This window comes from Cyprinodon variegatus, unplaced genomic scaffold (assembly GCF_000732505.1).
Source record: "Cyprinodon variegatus isolate N-32 unplaced genomic scaffold, C_variegatus-1.0 Scaffold1828, whole genome shotgun sequence".
In the NCBI taxonomy this organism is placed as follows: domain Eukaryota; kingdom Metazoa; phylum Chordata; class Actinopteri; order Cyprinodontiformes; family Cyprinodontidae; genus Cyprinodon; species Cyprinodon variegatus.
Genome location: NW_015152281.1, coordinates 47,587 through 66,465, shown reverse-complemented (window position 1 = coordinate 66,465; position 18,879 = coordinate 47,587). Strand labels below are relative to the sequence as shown.

At 39.1% G+C, this 18,879-nt stretch overlaps 2 protein-coding genes across 2 annotated transcripts in view; both read right to left on the bottom strand.

Moving 5' to 3' along the window:
* Nucleotides 1-624, bottom strand: part of LOC107104641 (OX-2 membrane glycoprotein-like) — a gene marked incomplete at its 3' end in the record, with an annotated part of 5,558 nt that extends 4,934 nt beyond the window's left edge. Inside the window, exon 1 of the mRNA XM_015404683.1 lies at nucleotides 492-624. Within this exon, the coding sequence (XP_015260169.1) occupies nucleotides 492-624 (133 nt within the window). The remainder of the gene's footprint in view (nucleotides 1-491) is intronic.
* A 699-nt stretch (nucleotides 625-1,323) lies between these two features.
* Nucleotides 1,324-18,879, bottom strand: part of LOC107104640 (OX-2 membrane glycoprotein-like) — a 24,161-nt gene continuing 6,605 nt past the window's right edge. Inside the window, exons 2-4 of the mRNA XM_015404681.1 lie at nucleotides 2,159-2,497; nucleotides 1,778-2,065; nucleotides 1,324-1,418 (exon numbers count right to left, since the gene is read on the bottom strand). Coding sequence (XP_015260167.1) covers nucleotides 1,324-1,418; nucleotides 1,778-2,065; nucleotides 2,159-2,497 — 722 coding nt within the window. The remainder of the gene's footprint in view (nucleotides 1,419-1,777; nucleotides 2,066-2,158; nucleotides 2,498-18,879) is intronic.

Genomic DNA, 18,879 nt, shown 5'->3' with positions numbered 1-18,879 from the left:
TTCCTCTGAGAAAAGGCTCCAGAGCAGTGTTTTGCTCTTCTTTGAGTGAAGAAATACAGTGTAATAAAGCCATGTTCTTTAGACTGAACTGTCGCGCTTCTCGTTGCGTCACACCTCAACCCGCCTCAAAGCCAACGCTGATTGGACGTTCGTTTGGTGAACGGTTCCAAATTTTCTTCAACGGAGAGTCTCCAGACTGATTAGCGAGTTAAATCTTGAAAGCTCACGAGATCAGGATGGTCTCACGAGGCTAACATTTAGCTTCTGTGAACTTCTACTCCAGTTTAAAGTTGCAGCCAGAAAGCTTTTAGTACTATCTTGTATTTAACTCTATCCATTTTCACCTAAGCATGATGTTACCATCCCGACGTATTATGATTTGAAATAGCTGCAGCATTTACTCTCCCCCTCAGACTGTGTTGGTTATATTTGCACGATTACCTTCATTTTGGTTTCATATCATGGAGATGTCTGTAGGCAGCGCTACAGACCAGGCATCGATCCTGCATTTACTACCGCCAACGCTACCAGTCTATCTCTGAGCTCCAGTCTGCACACACAGAGGGTGTTTTCATCATTGCTGGGGACTTTAACCAGGCTAACGTGAAGACTGTGCTCCCTCATTTTTACCAACAAGTGGACTTTGCAACTCGGGGACAAAACACTCTGGATTTAGCTTACTCTAACATTAAAGAGGCATTCAGAGCAGCTCCCCACCCCCACCTCGGGTCATCAGATAACATATCTGTCATATTAATTCCTGCATACAGGTCCCAGCTAATCAGGGCAAAGCCAACAATGAAGGAGGTCAGAGTGTGGATTGAGGGGGCCATGTGGAAACTCCAGGACTGTTTTAAATGTTCTGACTGTAACATCTTCAAAGCTGTGGCTAGATATGACAACAAGATCAATACAGATGAGTATTCCATGACTGTGTCAGCTTACATCAACATATGCATTGAGGACGTCAGCACCACAAAGAACACCTGGGCCAACCAACGACCCTGGACTAATGAGGAGGTTCGGATATCGCTAAAAGCACGGAACTCAGCTTTCAAGTCTGGTGATAGAGAGACACTGAGGACAGCGTGTGCCAACTTGACCCATGCCATCAGATCAGCAAAGCAGAACCAAAGCCAAAAGATCCAGGATCTCTTTCATGATTCCAGAAACACCAGAAGGATGTGGCAAGGCATACGGGCGATCACAGACTGCAACACACCCTCCCTCCTGGTGGGAGCAGCTGTTGCTGACTGAACTAAACAAATTCTTTTGAAGGTTTGAGGCACTAAAAAGCACTCCAGCATTAAAAGCCGTGCCACATCAGGGAGAGGAGGTACTCAACCTTGACATAGCTGAGGTGTGGAAGACTCTGAGGTGAGTCATCCCAAGAAAGGCACCAGGCCCCCATACCATACCTGGGCAGGTGTTCAAGGAGTGTGCAGGTCAGCTAGCTGATGTCCTCACAGACATTTTTAACACCTTGCTGGACCAAGCCATAGTGAAAATGACAATAAAAGTTGTCTAAGTCTAGGTCATATTAACAAAGCTCTTTCTTCCACAAGTTTGCTGTGCCCATACAAGGTCTGTAGGATACTAGAAACTCAGCATTGTAATTTTTTTCTTTTAACAATATTTTTTTTGACATTTTTTCCAAAACTATGAACTACTGTAAGTTGGTCCACCAACTTACATTCCTCATGTTATAACCATGAACATGAAAAAATGTAAAGAAATACAGGGATATGAGTATTCACTATAAAGAGAGTCTTCTCACCTTCGTGTCCATGAACAGTGAGCAGCTTCTCTCTGGGAGCAGCAGAGAGCACTGACACTGAACATCCAACCTGTGTGCTGCTGGAAGCTGACAGCAGAGCTGTGGTGGTGACGGTGACTGTACCGTTGCTGTGGGTCACACTGCTGCTGTTGTAGTGGGAGAAGCTGAGGTTCTGCTGTAGAACAGTCAGTGTTACAGTGGGAGCAGGTCGACCTGTGGCTGAACAGGACACAACTGACTCTGCAGGAGACTCTGATCTGCTGACATCAAGGACGGGTTCATGCAGCTCTGGGAGGAGAATCAATATCTGTGAGATTGATTAAGTGAAAAGATGATTAACCATCCCCTTCAGATGCTCCACAGCATGTCTCCTTTCCTCACCATAGAGTCTGAGGCAGGTTCTGCCTATCAGGGCTCCTCTAGGATAGGTGTTAAACAGACATTTGTAGCAGCCTTCATCCTCCTCCATCACCTTCCTGATCACCATGGAGCAGCTCTGAAGATCTTCACACTGAAAATCCATCTTCTCTACCAGATCAATTCTTACGCTGTGACCATATTTCTTGGTGTAGGTGGCCAGATTCTTCTGTTCATCATGGCGGACTTTCTGCCAGGTGATCTGGAGGACGTCTTTATCCTCAGTGAGCTGACAGCTTAGAGAGGCTTGATCACCTACTGCTGCCCACACAGTCTCCTCTGTTTCTATTAGAGCCAACTGACCTTAATGAAACATGGGAGAAATAGAGCTTTAACAGATGCTAGTTATTGTAAATTCCTGAAACCTCTTTCAGGAAGAAGCAGCTTCACTTTCTGGACCAATCAGTTGGCCTTCTTAGATGAACTGTTGTCCAAAACTCTCCATGAATAAAATGGAGATGTATATTGTTGATCGCAATCGGATACTTAAAACATTACTGTCCACAGATTGTGATTAATCTTATTAAGGTTAATTTGTCATAAAGTTAATAGAACACTAGTCATGATCAGCATGAGGCTGATTCTGCTTGAATGAAAATCTCAAACCCAAAATTATTTAAAGATGAATACAGCAATTGTACAAGGTGGGTTTTTACTTGCAGAAGCTGAGAATCATCACCTAAAATGAAATGTTAATTACTTTGAAATTAGGTCAAAGGTAACAGAGAGGGAGCGGCTAAAATACACTTTAACACTGGTCTGGTCTGATAAAACTAAACCTAGCATCCCCACGAATCACTTACAAGGTGTCTTTAGGATAGTAAATTTAATATTTTGCAGTGATCATCAAGTTAAAGAAGAAAATGAGTGCGTTAGCAAAGCTGCCTGTAGAGAGCCCAGTTAGACCAGTTCTTCTACACACCAGGAAGGAAGCTGAAGAAAGAAAGAAAAGCTCTAAAGTGTGACTACAGTAGAAAACAACACACCAAAACGATGAGCGTAATGTTGGTAAACTTTTTCAATCGCTGTTAAATAATATGCTTTAAACATCAAAACAAAAAAGACGAAGGGAACAAATTATTGTTAAAAACAAGGGGTTAGATAATTTAGTAGCTATAGGATGCTTTTGTTGAGTGAGCAAAAAGCCTTCCTTATAAATGATCAAGTTAATGTGTAACGCCTATTTTCTCAAATCTTATGTAGCATCTAAACAACTGCACAAATATATAGAAATAAACGACCAAATATAGGAGAATCATCACCTAAAATTAAATGTTTACTACTTTGAAATTAGGTCAAATGTAACAGAGGGAGCTGTAAAATACTGTTTAACACTCTTGTTTTTTAGACTTCTCTGGTCTGATAAAACTAGCAGTATTTAAAATTGTCTGTTCAGTAAACATAAACAAATCAACTCTCACCTGTCTGAAGGATGATATTTACTAAATAACAGCTGAGTATAACAGCAGGTTGCATTTGGCTGTTTTTTAACACCCAGTCATGTTTCATGTCCTGCCTGAATGTTTGCAGCTGCACTGAAACTCAGGTTTCTGCTCAGTGGTGACGTCACAAGTCACTTAAAATGGCTTCGGGGGCCCGACAGGGGTGGGAGGGATTTAACAATCCAACAACCAATATGTTAAAAGTATTCACACTCCCTTCCGATTTTTCACGCCACATTTACAAAAGTCTATGTACTTCATTGAGACTTGATGTGAAAGACCATTGTGAAATAGTAGAACTACACAACTTTGAAGTGGATGAAATTTATTATAGAGTTATTAAAAATATTTTCAGTGTGAAATTGCTGAAAAGTGTGGCAGGCTCCTAAAATCATGAAATAAACTGTTAAAGGTGTTGTTGCTAATTTTTTAAAAGCCCCTTCCTCTCGACTTAAAAAATAGGCACATGCACAACCCTGTAGCTGCTCCCGAGAGGAAATGTCTGTTAAACGCCTGCTAAACGCCTGCAGGGGCTCATTTCTCCTCATCCATGCTCTGTTTAAATGTTACAGTTCTCATAGCTCATACAAGCTTACTATGTCATAATGTCCGCCCTAACCCCTAAATCCCTCAATCACTAAATAGAGCAGGGACTATATAGTGGACTTTAAAGTTGGACAGATGAACACTTAACACTTATTTTTGCTACCTGTTGGTCATGTAACTCTGTTCCACCGCCCAGTGCCTGCGCCAGCTTTGTTATTAGTCACCTCTGTCGGGCAGGGACAGCGGGCCACAAATGACTGCAAATCCCATAATGCTTTGGGAGGGGAGCTCTCCGCGCAAAGAATTATTGGATTTTTTTGCCTCTTCTGAGGCCTTTCTTTTCTTCTCATACACTTTGTAGAGACTTTTTCTCTTTCAACCCTCTGCCATTTTCAAAGAACCACAGTGAGAAAGGTGAGCTTCAATAACTGTCTGAAACCGTAGCCCACCACAGCTCTGACTCTTGAAGGAGGCGGTTGCATTTTCCTGCAGCTCCTGCATCTTCCTGCCTGTCCCTGCTTGCTGTGTCTTGTCTTTTCTGAGCTGATTTTTTTGGTTTTATGAGAGTTGGATTTCTCCTGTTTGGATTTGGAGGATACTTGGTGTATCAACAATTACAGAGGATGTCCCCGGCAATTCTGGCACTGATCCTGCATGCAGCCCTCACAAAGGCTGTGAACGAGATGTGATGACCCACATGCTGGGTGTTATTGAAAGCAGGCTGGCAGCGGTGGTGAACTCAAAAGTGAGATGGGATAATATCTTGGATGTGCACGCTGGCTTCAAGGCGGAAAAGCCCAACAAATTTTCAATATTGGATTTTGCCACGAAAGAGCCCGCAAGAACAGACTCAAGGCTGAAGGAAATTCCTGTGCAGCCTGCTCTCAAAACATTAAGTGCTATTCTGGATTCGACCTACCCCCTTTATCTAATCTCCCCTGGAAGCTTTTGGCGAAAGTGCACAGAAGAACTGCTCCCCCCCTCACCTACCCGCAAAACATCTGTGGAAGCGCCCATAAACTTCCATCTTATCAAGGACATTGCCTGTGGTCAGCGTTCATAGACATGATGTAAGCATTCACCATACAAACGCAATAAATGTCTCAAATGTAAGATTGACTTCATGTGACTACGCCTCCGATGTGACCCTCTGCTGAAATGTCTGTCTCGTGTTTTTATGTGCTTTTCTTGTACTGATTTTTTTGTTTATATCTGAAGCTGAATCCTGTTAAGGATAAAGTGTGAAATATGTATATATTTTTTTCCCCCTTTCTTCCCCAATGTGGCTCCTATCTCTCCACTGTGATAAAGGCAGTGCGATAGGTAACCGCCAGGTAACATGTGGGAACCTGGCAAGCCATAAGAATGCGCCACGGGCAGCGTTCTGCAGCACGCATTTCCACAGTAAATCCATTCCCCCTTTTAGCCTTCCCATCGGAATGTATGTAATGTATCGTGATGAACGGTTTGTACTGAAACTGAAATTTTGATTGCAATGTAAATTGTAGTTGACAATAAAGATTGATTGTTTGACATACACGCCTGAAAGTGCACTTGTGCAGAAAAAGATAGCTAATGGGGCGAGCATGTAGAACGACCTTATATAAACATATCCACTTATTTAAATCATTGATAAGAGGATTTTTTTTTAATCTGAGAAATAAATGTAGTGCATTATTTAAAAACAATTATCTTCATCCTTTTAAATGTTTTTTTGCATGTAGTTTTATAACTATATATTGAAGCACTGTTGTATTTTTCTTTAACCCCCTCAGTGAATACTAAAACACGAATTTACTTAATTGATAGCCGCAAGTTTAATGTAATATCGAATAGGCTGTATTGCTGCACATTCTTTATATAAAGCAATTTTTAATGGACTGATTGAAATTGTGATGAATTTGTATTAGGGGTTTCTGCAAATAATGGTAAAAGCATTCTCCCTTACCAGTTGGCTGCAGTGCAATCACAGCAGAAAGCATTTAAGTGCCAGAATGTAGGTATATCCATAGGAAAAATATCTGTGAGGTCACCTTTGAGTAGAAAAGTGCCATTACAGATCTTCAGATGTTCCACAGCATGTCTCCTTTACTCACCATAGAGTCTGAGGCAGGTCCTGCCTATCAGGATTCCTCCAGGATAGGTGTTAAACAGACATTGATAGCAGCCTTCATCCTCCTCCATCACCTTCCTGATCACCATGGAGCAGCTCTGAAGATCTTCTCACAGAAAATCTTAGTGCCACATACAGCGACAGCAGGAGGGAGGAAAATCTGCCTACCTGCAGAGAGCGACCCACACCTTCAATACCCTCTGTCCAGTTGAACATCAAGGAGCCCACACTGGCAGAAGTCAGGAACATCGTACAAGCTGCACATACCAGTGCAGCCCCAGGCCCAAGTGGAGTGCCCTACAAAGTCTACAAACATTGCCCGAGACTGCTGGAGAGGCTGTTGAGACTTATTAGGGTAGTATGGAGGAGGGGGAAGGTGGCACATTAATGGCATCATTCAGAGGGTGTTTGAATACCAAAGGAGGAGAGCACAAGTTCTGCACCATCTCCCTATTCACCATGGAAGGCAAAATCTTCTTTTAGATTCTTGCCTACAGGTCATCTGAGTATCTCCTAAGAAATTCCTACATTGACACCTCTGGGCAGAAGGGTGGAGTCCAAGGCATGCCAGGCTGTTTGGAGAATAACAAAGTAATTTACCTCTGGGATTATTAAAGTATTTCTGATTCTGAATAGAGGAGTGATCACCCAGTTGATCGGGAGGCAAGAGAAAACTGAGGAGACCTCGCAGTCCTCTGGCTTAAAATGGCCAATGCCTACAGATTTATTTCATACAAGCTTGTGTCCAAAGCTCACTGAACTCATAAGAGACTACTACAGTAGTTTCAGCTTGAGATTCCCCTCCAGAACAACAACATATCCATAGCACCGCTTAGAGAAGGGCATTATCACTGGTTGCACCATGTCAGTGGTGTTGTTTGCCCTAACAATGAACATTCTGGTCAAGGCTGCAGAGGGGGAATGTAGGGGCGCCTTGTCCAGATGTTGTATTTGCCAACTACCAATTAGGGACTATATGGATGACCTGACTGTCACATCAACATCAGTGACTGGAAGCCGGTGGCTCCTCCGCGGTCTGGAAAGGATCCCGGCATGGGCAAGGATGATGTTTAAGCCAGCCAAGTCCAGACCCCTTGTTGTGAGGGAGGGGAAAGTGGAGGACAAATACCGCTTCTATGTGGATGGAGTCCCATTTTTGAAAGCTCATCCACACTTCTGTTTTATAGCTGTGTAAAATGAGATCTAAAATTTCACCTGACATGTGTGACTCTGCAGACATAATGCAACAGCAGGTATTCATTTTTAGGCACACCCCCTAATGGCCAGCATCACTGAAAACTTGAAGCTCAGATCTTTCCAAGGAGGCATCGAAGGTAATTGTGCGAACATTTCAGATGATGTAACCGGCATGCGTTACATAAGCATGCTCTGTTCTTCATATTTTAAATTCAGTTTGGTGATTTTATTGTGTCCAATGGTAAAATTTCAATGAAACGACTAATTCTTATGCAGAAGGTCTCCAAAAATGTAAATCAGCATATTTGTCTGAGCAGATTCCCTTTTATGAGTGAAAAATGCTGACAGGTGAGCATCAGGATCGTAAGAAAATCAGCAAGTAAGACGCATAAAGCACTGGAGTTTTTTTTCCAAGCAATCCATGTAAACTGTGAAAAAAATTGTTTGCAAATTGGTTGTAGGTAAAGGATGACAATTCTCCTGACAATATGCTCTATCCAGAACTCCACAAGTTGAAAAAAATTTGTTTCACCTGGTTTAATTCTGTAATTTTTAAAACAACATACAGAGTACAAAGTATAAAGGTGACACATTTAGTGGCACATCTGTATGTAACGACAAGTATATTTATCTATTAATACCACAGAGCTATTATCTTAAATTCGTTTCTGCCTCCTGTGTTATTTTTCTACAGGTATGCAGGATACCTCCCCTACACGTTTACAGATCTAATTAATATTCAAACATTTAACTCTGCTGAGCTGTTTTTCTTTATTCTGCTGGGAATCTTCATTAAGAGTAATATAAAAACATACTTAGTTCATTGTTTTAAACCTAAACTAACAGTAAATCAAGCTGAATCAGGTGTTTTTACTCATGTTTAAATCAAAGATGCTTTGCTAAAAATTAGCTGATCTTTTAGCTGCTGGCTGAAAGAGTTTCTTAGTAAGAGCAGGTTATTTCTGTTACAGCATAAATACATTTTATACTATTACAACCACAAACACGAATGATGATGAATGAAAATTATGGTTTTTGTTTTTTAAAATATAAATATGCAAAGTGTGGCATGCATGGGCGTCAAGTCTTTTGGAGCAAAAAAAAGAGGAATATCTGCTCCTACAGCAGTTGAGTTTGCAGAGGCTGGACTGCATAATTCCTCCATAAGGAAATTTACAGAGCATCTACCCTGATGGAGCTCTGACAGGGAAAACCTGCCTGAATGTTTATGGTAAAAACCAGACTGTATTCCAGGATTAACTTCTATAACTAGATGTTGATCATGATGTTTGTTCTCCTCTCAGAGCTGCATGAACCTGTCCTTGATGTCAGCAGATCAAAGTCTCCTGCAGAGTCAGTTGTGTCCTGTTCGGCCACAGGTCGACCTGCTCCCACTGTAACACTGACTGTTCTACAGCAGAACCTCAGCTTCTCCCACTACAACAGCAGCAGTGTGACCCACAGCAACGGTACAGTCACCGTCACCACCACAGCTCTGCTGTCAGCTTCCAGCAGCACACAGGTTGGATGTTCAGTGTCAGTGCTCTCTGCTGCTCCCAGAGAGAAGCTGATCACCGTTCCTGGATTTAAAGGAACATCTGAGTCTAAAAATCTAAGTAAGTTGAACCTATCGTCTTAATTATGTGATTTCTGTTTAATTTTCTTGATCTTTTTAACATTTTCTTCTTTTTCTTAAAGATTTCACCTGGATCCTTGCTGTAGTTTCAGTAAGTCTAACCTGTTTCGGTGGCGTTTTAATCTTGAGAAAGTGGAGATATAGAAGAAATAGAGGTGTCCCCTAAATGGGGACTGAACTGATGTAGTTCTACAGAACCGTCTCTGTTCCACTTGATCCAAATGATTGCTTCTCCTTAGCAGCCATCAAGGGCGGCAGAGGTGTTTTATTCAGCAGACACCTTAAACAACGGCAGAGTTGGGAACTGCTGTTCTAAGGGAAAACATCTTGGCTTTTATTCTGCTTCTGGGTTGAACCTTCAATGAAGCGACGTGGTTCATTGTGCTTTTATTTTGAAAACATTATGCTGCTAAATTTCAGTCCCTCATTTCAATAGTTACCTCGTTCATCATCATTTGCGGCCAAATTGTTTAAAGTGTGTGATGCACTCTGTGTAAATATGTTCTCTTGTTGGTCTGCAGTGGTTTTACAGGAACTTCAGATGTTGTCGATGTAGATCCTCTAAATTATTTGATTATCCTTCTTTAAGTGCATTTATGCTACTACACCATGCCTCACTCAGGTATTGACACAAATTGAAAAATTAAAAGTCAAATAAAACTTATTATTGTGATTATTATTTCTTAAATTGTCAATGTTGGCTTTGATGCAATTAAAAGTGTTAAATCTCAAGTTTCAATTAACTTTATATTTTTTTCCACCAGATATGTAAATGTTTGAATATATCATAAATATAGCTACAGTAATTACATGTGTGGTTCATGACTAAGAAAATTAAAGTAGATCAGGGCTAGAGCTGCTGACAGTGATGCACCTTCCTAAACTGAAAAATAACCTTTTCCACCTACCTTCAAACTTTATATAATTTGATGCAATAAATATTTTTGCTAATTTGGGAAATAAATTGTTCAAAATAAAATTTTTTAATTTCCAAAGTCAAAGGGACTTAGGTGAATCACAAGATGGAGAATGTTTTGTGTGGTCGTAAACCAAAATTATTTTATAATCAGTCCTTTTTTTATTCTGTAAGAAACATGTTGGTCTCTGATTTTACACTCAGCTCCTGAAGTGACTCCAGGGCAGAAGATCAACCCTAAGAAGCTGTTGAAAATTTGGATCAGCCTCAGAAGCAGCTGTAGAAAGATCTGTTCGGAGCTCTGGGTTCGGATGGGGATTTTTCTAAGAGAATACGGGCACCTTAAATTGAAACGTTCAACTGTCATGTGATCACAGTTATGTGTAATTCAAAACTGCAAAAATAAAAGACAAACCTATAAAAAAAAAAAGCATATTTAACAATAAAAGGTTAATTTTTACATAATTACAGTTTTACTTCTATTAGGACACTTATGCATCACTTCTCTAGTCCTGAAACTTAGGATCAAAGATGTCTAGCCCTGGATATACATTTTTTTGCTTTAAGTTCTCAGCACACACCTCTGAACCAGAATCTTATTTTTAAAGTAAGAAACTGTTATTTGATTCACCTGCTGTGTTTACAGAACTGACTGATGAAAACTTCTTAGTTACAGCAGCAGTGAAAGGCTGCTGCCTGTTAGATGTTTCTACAGTTTCTGTTGCAGCATTTTGGTTAAGTAAAATACTCAGCAGCAGACAGGAAACACCATGGGAACGTCATTGTTTATAATCCTTCATTGACTGATCGCTAGCAATAGATACTATTCCAGGTGCATGTAAAGCATGCACTGGAACAATGCCTACTTTACATTCTTCGTAACAGCACAGTTTTAATAAATCTTCCATTAAATTTATCAAAATCAATCTGCAGTTTCAGGTCAGTGGGGAGAGAGTTCCACAATCTAGAGGAGAAACTGGACTTTCCCCAAAGATGTCCTAAGTTTTGGAATAGTACAGTCTCCACTGGTTGAGGCTTTATTGGATGGTTTAAGTAGGTCTGACAATAAGGGCAGAAAATAGTGGTATTACCACACATTTAAAAACTAGTTTCAGTGTACTTTGAGGTATAGCGTAATGATCAGGTGTATGTGGCTTTAACTTAAAAGATAGAAAATTGCAGAAAATAAATAGTACAGAATTATTAAATCTCACATCTAAGCCAACACAAGGTTATTCATTAAAAGTATTTGTTAGTGTGCACTCCAAAAATAACCAGACAAAAATTTCCTCTAATAGGCATGGTAGGTTTATTTGTTTAGCATAATTCAGTGCAAAGGCAATGCTACATGTTTTACATGAATGACAGAGCAAAATAGAAGGAAAATAATATCAAGCAAAGATAAATATAGTAAATACAAACACAATAAAAGCATGATAAATGATCAAGAGGATCAATGTTTTTTGGCCTTGTAAATTAAGAAAATATTTAAAGTCAAATTTACACGTTTCTAAGTCAAAACAAGGCTTTGCTTTGGTCAACTCTATAAAGCCTTAAACTCAACACGATTTCTGATATTTTGACTTCAAAAAGGTTCCTGGGCAAGCGAAACATCTTCAAACTTGGAAATAAAGTCCAGTTCACCAGAAAATCAGATTACAATAAAAAAAGAAACACTGACATCTAGTGGTCACATTTAAAACTTTTTGTGCTAATTTATTATTTAGTAAAACGACTTTTGACATGTCGTTTTTCTTTGTCAGGTGAGAAAACTTAAAACAAACACATAGGTTCTGCCTTATTTTTTATCGGAAAAAATAAAGTGAAAAAATCAATGTTTATCAAAAATAGAGCAAATGAACTAAAAGCACAAGATGGATACTTATTAGAAATACCAAAAGAACCACTAAGGAGCGATTAACATTCTCAATCAGACATACCTTAGAAAAATATGGAGACCTCTGTAAAAAAAGGGCAACGTCTCCTTAGTTCAAAGTCAGATTATGTGTGGTTCCGGTTCTGGCAAGGGACATTTCCTACGCCTAATATAGAAATGAACATATTTTGTCTATTAGATGGCTTTTTAAAAAAAAAAGTATATTATTTATTTTCTCTCCCTTTGTATTGCATTCCGTTTTGGTCCCCCTTTTTGGTCGTGTTTTTTGTTTTTTAATTTGCTTTTAAAATAAAAATATTTCATGCATAATAAAAATAAATAATTAAAAGCAATATCCCTCTTTCCATAGTTTCGATGGAATGCTTTCTACATTACTGCTGGTGTTGGTCTGTTGGTCAGCTCCTCAGGGTTTGGTTTTTGGCACAAGCTGCTCCAGGTTCTTAAAATAAATCAAAAATGAGAAAAAGACATGTTTTGGCCTGGAAGCCTTTTATGAATGTACAACAGCTAACAAAGAGAACAGATTAACATCTTAAAGCACTGATTAGTTAGAGTGAATATTACATTCTGGGAATATCAGAGGCAAGTAAAAACATGAATATGTGAACATCGATTATCTGAATGATTAATAAAAAAAGTGAATAAGATACTTACTAAGTAATTCAGACTTCTGCTTCTCCCATCTGACGCCTCCTGTGTAAAACATGCAGGATTAAAGGAAAAAAATAAATCTATGACAGATAATAAAAATTAAACGCTATAATAGTGGTACCTGTTGTGATTAAATCTTTGAAAAATCCATGTGAAGACTGCAAAGAAGGTCATGGTACCAGCAACAGTCCCGACTTTAGAGAAAAAGTAACAGGTGTTGGAGACATGAATGAGTGAATAAAAATGCCACAAACCCTGAGCATCAACTTACTGTAACTTCTGGTATGTGCTGCAGAATCTTCATTCACACCTGTCAAAAGATAAATAACAGAACCTCACAGTAACCATCAGTCTCTGTCTTGTATTTTTTCCAGATTCCTAAAAATTAAGCCACAAACTTTTGATTATTTTATGACAATTTCATGTGCACAACAACTCAACTCAAACTTTCAATCATTCTGAAATCACAGGAATGTTTTTCACACAAATCAAAGTGAGATGGATATGTTTGAATCATCTGAATATCAAATGATGTCACGAATCTTCATTTTCATTTAGCTCTGTACTTTGACTAGGCCATTCTAACATTAATCCTGTGAGAATTTTGACTCCAGTCTAAAGTATTTTTCAACTCATCCTCCCATCAAATCTGACCAGCTTTAAGTCTTTAATGTTAAAAATTTGTTCCCACAGAATGATGTTGCCACCCTCATGTCTTACCACTTGGTTATATGCCATGTTTGCTATCCTCCTCATACAGTATTTTGCATGTATACTAAAATATAATAAATTTTCTCCACTTTTAACCTCCTTTCATTCTGTAGGAAACCTTAAAATTCAGCATCTTAAATACTTTTTATTCAGCAACAACTTTATAAGATTTTCCTTCCTCAAAGCTCAGTTTTAAACACTAACCCACAGCAACTTTCTCAGGTTTTCATTTCAAATTTCTTTTAAAGTAATGTCTAACTTTTCTTTCATTTTAAAGTTACAAACTATGGTTCATTCTTCACCCACAAAATGTGTTAGAAATAAGCTAAAGTGAATACTTCATCAAGTATCTGGCAGTTCATGATAAATTAATTCTGATATCTTTAAAATAGTTTCTCACCAACATAAGGTATGACTCCATGAGTGGTAGTCGGCGGATCTGGGAGGAAAACAAACATCATGATCAACATCTAGTTATAGAAGTTAAACCTGGAATACAGTCTGGCTCTAACAAAAAACATTCAGGAAGGTCAATGCTGTCTGAACTTAATCAGAATGATATTGCCACCATAATGTCTTGCCACTTGGTTATATGCAGTGTTTGCTTCCTCCTCACACAGTATTTTGCATGCATCCTAAAGTATAATTTTTAACAGAGGAAATGGGAACAAACAGTGGTGAATATTGTAAGTTCAGTTTAATATAATCCAAGTGGTGAATAGTTCCATCTGAAATTAATGAAAATGGTCGTTTTTAATGGTTATAGAGTCAGATATGTGCAGATAATAATTTATTTATTGAAAGGTTTAATCTGTTCCAGTGCAAATAAGTTTGGCTGACATTTAAGCAGAATCTGATATATATATATATATATATATATATATATATATATATATATATATATATATATATATCTGTGGTGTGGCGACTATAAATATATTTGCGATGACGGTACTGCTGCTGAAACTCCAGAAAATGCAATTGGCATACACAACATTATTTAGAAGTTCAGCATCCATTCTCTGTCCCGGGTGCTAGGTAACAGAGCGTACTATCAGTGAGGGGTGCTGACAGTGAAGGTGTTGTGCCAAAAAGGTGATCGGCAAAGATCAAGCGTGTCGCCGCGGAGTAGCGAGCAGTAGGAGGGTGGGTTTGTTTTCAGCGGGAGTGAGCCCAGCCTAACTGTGGTGTTTCGAGGGTCTTTCTCTATGTTTTAGATTGTTCGATTATTTTTTAGGATTATTTCTATTATTGGGCCACAATTGTGTTCTCAATCAACCCAAAAGACTCCTTAATATCAAAGTTTCATTTTTTTGGAAGTATATGGGTTTTTTTTTAATAGGTTTGGCCATTTTATGAGGATGTCTGTGTGTCCAGGTAAATATTACTTTGCAGTATTATTAGGCAATGTAATAAAAAACAAATATATACACATCTCACTTGTTATTCTCACCAGGTAAACCAATATAACATTCACGACATTCAAAACCAAAAAAAACAAATCAGTGACCAATGTAGCCACCTTTCATCACCATGACGCTCAAAAGCCTTCCATCCATAGACTGTCAGTGTCTTGATGTGTTTGTGATCCACATTGCATGCAGCAGCCACCACAGCCTCCCAGACACTGTTCAGAGAGGTGGACTGGACTGGCAGTAGGTCTGGGAGTTGATCTTGACTCCATCATCAACCTGGAAACAAGCTCATCTTTGATGATACTAGCCCATACCAGTACCCCACCTCCACCTTGCTGGCGTCTAAGTCGATAAGGAACTTGCTGCCCTTTACTGATCCAGCCTGGTGCCCATCCATCTGGCCCATCAAGACTCACTCTCATTTCATCAGACCAAAACACCTTGGAGAAATCAGTCTTCAGATATTTCTTGGCTCAATCTTGACGTTTTGTCTTGTGTGTCTTGTTAAAATGTGGCCTTTTTTCGGCTTTCCTTACCTTGGCCAGGTCCTTGAGTATTGAGCACCTTGTGCTTCTCGGCACTCAAGACATGTTGCAGCTCTGAAATATGGCACAACTGGTGGCTAATGGCTACCTGGCAGCTCCACGCTTGATTTTATTCTCAATTCATGGGGAGTTATTTTGCGTCTTCTTTTTTCAACACTCTTCATGTGCCCCTGTTGGCTATTTGCCATGAACCGCTTTATTGTTCGATGATCCCACTTAAAAAGCTTGGCAATTTCCAAACTGCTGCACCCCTCTGAAAGACATCTGACAATTTTTGACTTTTCAAATCTGTCAAATCTCTTTCCTCAACAATTTTGCCGAAGGAAAGGAAGTTGCCTACCTTATATAGGGTGTTTATGTTATTAGGCCACACCCCTTTTCATTACAGAGATGCACACCACCTGATTTACTTCATTGGTAGTTGGCTTTCAAGCCTATACAGCTTGGAGTAGGACAACATGTATGAAAAGGATGATGTGATCGAAATACTTATTTGCCTAATAATTCTGCACAGTGTATATAGAAGTTCCGCATCTATTCTTTGCCTGTCCCGGGTGCTAGGCGACAGTGATTGCGAATGTACGAACAGTCAGGGGCGGTGACAGTGGTTTTGTGCCAAAAAGCGATTGGTATCTGGCAGTTCATGATAAATTTATTCTGATATCTTTAAAATAGTTTCTCACCATCATAAGGTATGACTCCACGAGTGGTGGGCAGCAGCTCTGAGAAAAGAAGAAACATCATGATCAACATCTACTTATAGAAGTTAAACCTGGAATACAGTCTAGTTCTTACCATAAACCTGAAGGTAGGTTACTGCTGTCTGAACTTCATCAGAATGATGTTGCCACCACCGTGTCTTACCACCTGGTTATATGTAGTTTTTGCTTTCCTCCTAACACAGTATTTTGCATTCATACTAAAGCATAATTTTTTATCTCCTCCCAAATGTCTTCTGTAGGAAACGTTTAAATTTAGCATCTTAAAACTTTCTTTCAGCAACATCTTTATAACATTTTTCTTCCCCAAAGCTCAGGTCTAAATACTAACCCATGGCAACATTTTCAGGTTTTCATTTCTAATTTCTCTTAAAAGCACATCTAACATGTATTTTATTTGTTAGGTTTATTCTTTATACATCATGTGCATTGCTAGCTGTCCGTATCAGAAACTGACATGCTATCCATGCCCTGACCTGTATGAATCTTGCCTCTATGCCTCAGGATTACTGATAGCTCTCCTTTATCAGTCGGGCTCAAGGATGTGCCCATATCCTGTGTATTTTTAAAGACATGAAGGCTGTCCTGATTAGATGACCTCCGTACACACAGTGACATCCACAATGTGAAGGAAGGCCTTCTACTCTCTCTAATCTGGCTAATAAAGTAACAATGCACATGATGTATAAAGACGAAACCTAACACATTTTAAAGTTACAAGGGACTGTTCATTTTTCCACCACATAAAAGTTATTCTAAATAAGCTAAAGTGAATACTTCCTCATTTATCTTGCAGTTCATAATACAGTAATTCCGAGATCTTGAAAATTGTTTCTCACCATAAGGTATCTGTCCACAAGTTATAGGTGCCAGGACTGTGAGGAGAACAAACATCATGATCAACATCCAGTTATAGAAGTAAACGCTGGAATACAGTCTATTTCTTACAGTTCTGTCAGAACTTAATTGGAATGATGTTTACACCACCATGTCTTACCATTTGGTTATATGCTGTATTTTATTTCCTCTGCAGAGAGTATTTCGCATGTATACTAAAGTATGATTTTTAACATCCTCCTACATTTCTGCTGTGTCTCTACATGATCAGTAGGAAACCTTAAAATTCAGCATTGTATAAAACTTTCTTTCAGCAACACCTTTATAACATTTTTCTTCCTCAAAGCTCAGGTCTAAACACTGACCCATGGCAACCATTTCAGCTTTCCATTTCTAATTTATTTTAAAGTCATGTCTAATTTTTCTTATATTTTAAAGTTACAAGCTACTTTTCTTTTTTCCACCACATTAAATGTATTCTAGATAAACTAAACTGAATACTTCATCAAGGATCTGGTAGGTCATTATAAATCCAGTCTTATATCTTTAAAATAGTTCCTTACCAGCATTGTATATGGATATAGCAGCGTTGGTCAGCTTCTCTGTGAGGAGAACAAACATCATGATTAACAGCTAGTTATAGAAATTAAAGCTGGAATACAGTCTGGTTCTTACCAGTAACCTTCAGGCACAATGCTGCTTTCCGAGTTTCACCATCATGGCTGTCTGACTCCAACAAATAAAGTCCCTCATCCTGCTTCTTAAGATCAATTATGTACAGGAGGACCTTCTGCATATATTTTTTTACACACATCCTACCCTGAACCTCAGGATTTAATATTGGGCGATCAAAACGGGAGAAGAGAGTCTTTATGATGTTGTTGTTGTTGATCTTCTTAATGCGAAACGACCCGACAAATCCATCTTCCTGAATCGAAAAGCCGAGGCTGACATTACTACCCACGCTTGCCATCTCGTCCCGTACGTCGTATGAAATTTCGTCATATGTACAAAAAACAGAATCTAAAAACAGAAAAGATCTGGTTAGCTTGATGTATATCATATATTGGGAGGAGGCCCAGGGACAATGTCTCTCGGCTGCCCCTGGAACCCCTTGGGCTTTCCACAGAGAAGATGGGGAAAGGAAAGTCTAGATCTCATTGCAAAGATGGGCCAGATTAATCAGAAAACGAGGAGTACGAGTACCAATCACAATGGATGACAACAGCCATGCTTAGTTTAATTGTACATAAGCAAACAGGATCTGTTCTTTTTTTTCTGCCATTTCCAAAAAGCATCCTGCTGATAAGGCCCACAGTGTCAATTATTGGCATTGGCAATTATTATTATTGCAAGCAAATAGTGTGTATATAAAAAAAAAAAAAAAAAAAAAAAAAAAAAAACATATGAAGACATGATGACACTGTCCTGATAGCTCTGAAGTTATCAGACATGGTAGATGTGATAAACATTGGTTCAAGATGTTGTTTGTAAAATATTGCTCATGGTCTTAGGAAGCAGTTTTATAGTCTGGACCAATCAGCTGCTCTCCTTAGATTTAACAAGAGCACAAAATGTCTACCCTCCTAACAAAACACAAATCTTTTCTAAAGTCTTATGTTGTGGAGGAGTAATAGGTCCTATGCACAATCACTGAACTTAGGGCAGCTCTTTTGTTTCCCGTCTGTTTCTACTGGATGGACTGATCAATCCAGGTGTGGCTGACCTGAGTAACCATGGCCAGACATGCCTGTGCCTAATTTGGGTATCCCATGATTCATTAAGAGTCCCTGTGAAAATAGGTTAGGCTGACATTTAAGCAAAGAATCTCATATCTGCAGTTTGGGGACTATAAATGTGATATTTATGATGGCGGTAATGCTGCTGAAACTCCTGAAAATGCAATCGGCATACACAACAGTAGTTAGAAGTTCAGCATCCATTCTCTGCCTCAGGTGCTAGGCGACAGAGCGTACTATCAGTGAGGGGTGCTGACAGTGAAGGTGTTGTGCCAAAAAGGTGATCGGCAAAGATCGAGCGTGTCCATGCGGAGTAGCGAG